The sequence below is a fragment of the Bacillus rossius genome, chromosome 17, assembly GCF_032445375.1.
Source record: "Bacillus rossius redtenbacheri isolate Brsri chromosome 17, Brsri_v3, whole genome shotgun sequence".
NCBI lineage: Eukaryota > Metazoa > Arthropoda > Insecta > Phasmatodea > Bacillidae > Bacillus > Bacillus rossius.
The window spans coordinates 16,128,627-16,134,626 of record NC_086344.1 but is presented as its reverse complement, the minus strand read 5'-3'; the positions used below and the strand labels follow the sequence as shown (position 1 = coordinate 16,134,626).

Below are 6,000 nucleotides of genomic sequence, written 5' to 3'. Positions count from 1 at the left end.
GGATTCTCCCCCCCTGCCCTAGACGCACTGCACATCGGCGCACACGCAACACAGGGCAGGAGAAGGCGTTGACATGGCATAGCGGGCTGTGCGAGCTGGTTCGACACTTAGGTCGACGTCAAGTACTTAGACACGTACCAGGATTTTGATGGATCATGAAAAAAGTTTTGGAACTTATTTTAAATGAATGAAAAAACATTAAAATGAAATTATCTTGTTGTATGTAAAACATATTGCTTTAAATACAGAGTACAATAATGTCTTATGGCTGTATAAAATACTAGGTGCCAAAATGCCTAAACAATATAGTTGTATAAATATAAATACTGTTCCAAATAATATTTCTAATGTTACTCTATTATAACGCTAAGTATATATTTGATCAAAAAGTATATATAAGAGTTGTGAATAATTTTCTCATTCACATTATTTGTAAAATTGTATCTTACGAGAAATATGTTAATAATACTATAAACAAACGTCTGACAGCTGTCCAAATACATTTGTGTGTCTGTGGGCATTTTAAATTTGATGTCACTTAGGATATTTTCGGTTAAAGGTTACAGCTAATAAACTTGTGATTTTTTGCTGGCAGGTAATTATACATAAGTTTGCCTTCGTATTTTAAACTTATTCTTTCTTCTAATATCTGTGCTGAGACCCTAGAAAAAGGGTTAATTTTTGTCACACAATGTGCATATGGTTTTAAGTATATCAATAAACGTCCTTTTGATTTCTTCGCATAGCTTTTTTTATTTTTAGTATATTAAAGATCATATTAACTATCATTTAGACTCATACTTGCACTCACCTTTAAGGTTATGTTGAAATGGGTTATTTTAAAAATTTTTACTTACAGTTTTTTTTTTTTAAGATTTTTTAAATTAAAGGTATTTCATTGTATGTAAAGGTTTATTAATTTTTTGTTGTCGATAATTTACCTGCACAGTTGTAATTTAACACTAACACAGTAGGATGAACTGAGCTTGCATCACACTTATATTCGCAGCTCGTGCTAGTACCATGTGCTAATACTCACACTCGTTCGTCTGTTGTCATCTTCGAGTGCAGCCTGGAGCCTGTAGGTCTCTTCAAAATCCCCACCAATACTTATGCTCCCACCCCATCGAGTTATCATGGCCCCATTACCAACTGCATAAAACTCTTTGGTTAGCTCTGCTATCACACTATCAACAAGCTATATCGCTATTTTGAAACCAAATATTAATGCATGTGAATTATACCTAAATCAATTTGTGAATTTGTTTCCTCTCATAGTTTTACTTTTTTTTAAATTATTTACTGAAAGAAAGAATTTTAAATTCTTATAGCTCATTCTTAGCCACTAGATTTCGAAAGGGCTTTAAATTTCATATTTTTGGACCTGAAAGTCTTCATTTGAATATTTTTGTATCTTTTATTTTAGTCAACTCTGTTAAGTAGGATTTAGTGTTTCTGAGTTGTAGCATAAGCTGACTACACGTATTTAGCTTTTCCGTGAATAGTAAAATTCCGAAAATACTTTTTTCAGACACTAGAGATGTACCTTTATTTACTCTGAAAACAGCATTTCTATATTCCTATTGGTGTCTGAGAAATCTTTGTTACTAGATTACATTACAATACATGTGCATTGACATGTGCTGCTGTTATTTCCTTTTCCATGTGGGTGTGTATATGTGTGTGTGTATAAATTAATGAACTTTAGTTAAAATGTGAAAATGGTCGATTACGTTATTTTAGCTACATTAAAGGCAGCTTAGAGGCAACCACTATAGTGTTAGTAGGATTGGTACCGCATCACCTGTGTTGATGCGGTGGTAGACCAGACTTGTTCGTATCCCCTAGGTCCTGGTTGCTTGCTAGAAAAGCAGTGTCTTCTTCTATTTCTTCATCTGTAAGGTTATTTTGGCAAAGCCTTAATATCTGTTCTAGATTTGGGTTCAGTGGTTGCTCGGCATGTCTAACATGTGAAAGAGACTGAATTGAAATCACGTGAACCATTGGTTAGGTCAGGACAGCTACATCTTAAATTACTAATTCATAAGAAACCATTAAAAATATTTTACAGTATTTTTAATGTAGCTATACCAACCAAAACAACCGTCCACAATTTTTTTGAAGTCTTTTTTTAAAGTAGATAACTTAACGTAATCGACCATTCTCACGATTTAACTCAAGTTCTCCAAAACATGTAGTCACACAGACCCAAATGGGAAATCGAAAAATGATGGTGGCTGCTTCAATGCTCACGCATTATAAAAGTGATTTCTCTGAAACCAGTAGGAATTCCGAAACCCTATTTTTAAGGTATAGACAGGAAGGCGTCTAGTTTTCGTAGTTGTGTTATTACTTCAGGTGAAAGTCGGGCTGTGATTGGGTTTCGCGCCGTCCCCGAGCTTGCGGAGGCGATATGTTCACGCCGAAGAGCGAGAAGCAGGCGGAGAGCGACCCGTCGCGCGAGGCCGTGCTCCGGAAACTGCGGGCCCTGCACGACGAGCGCAGCGCAGACGCCTCCGTCAGCAAGCGGGCGCGCAAGGACCCCTACTCGCAGTCCAGCGTCACAGACACCCAGTGCAAGTTCCTGGTCGGCGACAAGAAGGTAACGGCAGCGAGGCTCTCCTTTCCGTAGCTCCACGCTTGTCGAGTAGGGAGGAGCACGATGGAAGGTCTTTAGTTCGATCACGCTTGGGACCACGGCTGTGCTGGATATTGTTTTATTTTAATTTTTTTTTTTTAATTTTATAAGCTTCATTGCCAACACGGAGTACAAAATCACTCCATCACATTTCAACACTGAAAAGACTGAATGTGAATATAAATTCGGTTACTGGTCAAACGTCTGCATATCTTCTTCCACGTCACCGACCACGGTCCTTGCCCAACCGTCGACCTGTCACTGCACTGCAATCCTTCAACTTTCCAACCTATGGAACTCCCTTCGGTCAACTCCCATATTCCTTTTTTTTAACCCCTCTCCTTTTAAATAATAATTTGCTCTTCCCAAAGCCTTCGGTCCATTATTTAATTTTTTTTGTGCCAACTTTATTTACAGATAATTTTAATAAATTTTTTTACTTAAAAGATATGATTTAATTAAAATTCACCATTATCGGTACATACGTCGTCACGTGTGCCGGTGTTTAAATAGCAAGTGGGAGGGTGCAGCTGGGATCAGTGCGACATTCCCATCAGTACGGTGAAATATAACCTTGTAATTTGTTTTCTGTTTTTTCCGATGGCCTCTGTTTCTTTTCAGCTACAATAAACATTTAACTAAACAACCTCATTAATTCTGTTGTACTCAGGCGGACTCTGACATTCCGGAAACCCACCCCTGAGCAGCAATATTATTTGCAAACTTTATATTGTCGTTTGGGTTTTTTTTCCGGATAGACTGAAACTGCGTAACTTGGGCGCCACCACGTGTAGGGGCACGTGGACCCGGCCGTAGACTCCTCGCTCGGGGCCGTGACGTGACCCGTGTGGGGACTAGGCTCGACTTCCCCCTTGCGCAGTAGCACTAGTGGGCTCGTAAGGCGTCCCACACGCCTCGGGACTCACGCGGCTGCTCAGTGAAACTCACAGAAGTCTAGGGAAAGCTCTTTATTGATGTCGAGCGGCACAAGGAAACAAAATGTTACATAAGTAATTACGTGAAAAGAGTTATTCACTGATACACTGAAATAACACGGCAACAGGAATATTACACCGGCTTAAAGGCTGACCAGGTCACCTCATGGCCTGGCCTCGAAAGTTCGCTACGTATTAAGAAATAAAATATCCAACTGGATTTCAATAATTACGTTACAGAGCCAACCTCCCGGGGTAGACCTCGAGGAAAAGAAAAAAAGGTTTAAAAAAATAATTACGGAGCGACGGATGTTGCCAGATCAGTGAAACTAAAATATTGAAGTAGACGAGGCGCGCGCAGGCCTTCTACCCCGGGCGGCGAACGAAAGCTGACTGATGAGGCCAGGGCATCATGGCCGCCGGGAAGCGTTAAGTTCCCGTTATGTTACCAGGTATCCACCTGGTAACATATTAACATGAAAAACCCTCTTAAACACAAAGCAAAAACTGACCACAGTGATTTATCATTACCAAACTTAACTTATTTTTAATTTATTCGTTAAAGTTCAAAAAAGTAGATGCGGGTAGTTCCGGGGTTGCCCGCCTGGGGCGCTGCACCGTCCTTACTAACTAAAACTAAAACATAAACAATTAGGAATTTAAAAAAAAAAAATGAAAATACAAGGTTTACATTACAATTACTTATTATTTTAATTAAGTTTTTACGGGAACGTGGCACTGAAGCTACTGCCTCTTGCAGGGCCAAGGCTCACACGCACACACACCTGCACACGGGGCGGGAGGTTTGAAATAGAGGGCGGTGATGGGAGGAGAGGTGTGGTGACGGCGTAAGGCACATCGGGCTCAGGGAGGGCGTAGCCCCGGTCGACGTCAATATATTCAGATAATAGCTATTGTAAAGGGTTTTTGAAGTGAAGCTTCTTTGCTGAAGGGGCTTCAAATTTCGAGCATTACGAAAATTCAGATCGCAAGTGGGGAATAGTGAGGTACGTTGAACCAGAATAGTTAAGACATCAAAGAACTGAAGTCCAGCAAATCTGCACATCTGACTAGGACTTAACCACAGAAAGGTTATTTCCCCACATGAGGAGGATTCTCCATAGAACGAGTGTTTCTCACAGAAGAGTGATTTACAGTAAAATCAGGGATTTCCCACAGAATAGGAATTAACTATTTAATATCTTTAATTTTAGAAGAGTAGTTAGCTGGGTGTGAATTACAACTTATTCAGATTAAAATTTTTTTTAAATTTTATCCAATGTACAGACTTTATATCAAAAAGTTTTATTAGTAATAGATTCATTGATGCATCAAAGATTGCATTTAATTTAATTTATTTTAATTTAATTTATGAATGCTTCTAGGTGACGTTCAAAGAAGACAAGATTTTTTTGTCGTCCATGAGCCCGGTATTTTGGCAGATGTTTAATGGCTCGCTCAAAGAGAGAGGCCCCGTGCACATTCCAGACATCGATCCTGATACGTTCACTATAATGTTGAGGTATGTCGACAGTAGTTGCACTTGTGATTGTTTTGATAGTTTCCTTATGGAGGAATATTTTCTTGTTCGTGGTTGGTCGCAATTAATGGATGTTAGTATCCAAATTGAGCTCGATAATACTGTATGTATAGCTACTTACCCATTTAACAAAATGTACTGACACAGATAGAAACACACTAAAGCATACTAAAATCAAAGTGAGATATTGATAAAATGGAAAAAAAAAAATTTGCAACAAAATACGTACGAGGTTCATTCTATAAGTAAGTTACATTTTGATCTGACGGGCCGCACAGTTCTCCCACCAAAACGTCTTTTACTTTCCTATTCCTTCGTGCCAGTCTGATGCTAACAAAAAGCCGGAACAGTAATTTACTGTTTATAGTTTTACTTTGAAGTGTGTAACAAAATTAAAGATCCCGTCAAATGTGAGGGTCGTAGTTTAATTGGCTTTTTGATTAAAGTCAGCCCTATCAAAATTTACAGACAGAAGAACAGAGGTTTATGGTAATGTGATGAATGAAGCTTCAATTCAAAAATGGTGCATCATGTTTAAGGGCAAGCGAACGAATATTAATGATGAAGAACGCTCAGGCTGAACTTCAGTTGTAACTGACAAACTGAAATCAAGGATTGACGAAAACATTCAACAGGATAGACGTTTCATCGTAGATGAACTCAGTTCGTTCTTTCTTGAAATTTTAAGAGGAGTTTTCTTCTTCAAATGGTTAGTGGTGATTCTGGCTACAGAAAAGTGTGTGCCAGGCGGGTTTCTTGAGGGTTGACGGATGAATGCAAACAAAAGCGGATGGGAGCTGCGCTGACTTTTTTTCATTCTGTACAGCAAGAATGGCGAAAAGTTTTTGAACCACAGTGTTACTGGTGGTGAAAATTGGATTTGGCAT

General features: G+C 39.0%; 1 protein-coding gene across 2 annotated transcripts in view; it reads left to right on the top strand.

The window, feature by feature from the left end:
• Positions 1-325: 325 nt before the first annotated feature.
• LOC134540594 (BTB/POZ domain-containing protein 6-like) overlaps positions 326-6,000 on the top strand; it is a 28,618-nt gene continuing 22,943 nt past the window's right edge. The window contains exons 1-3 of one of the 2 annotated variants that reach the window (XM_063383421.1): positions 326-595; positions 2,359-2,602; positions 4,959-5,095. In XM_063383421.1, coding sequence (XP_063239491.1) covers positions 2,414-2,602; positions 4,959-5,095 — 326 coding nt within the window. In that variant the 5' untranslated portion in view covers positions 326-595; positions 2,359-2,413. Of the gene's footprint in view, positions 596-2,341; positions 2,603-4,958; positions 5,096-6,000 lie in introns of both variants that reach the window. The other variant, XM_063383422.1, reaches the window with a different exon arrangement.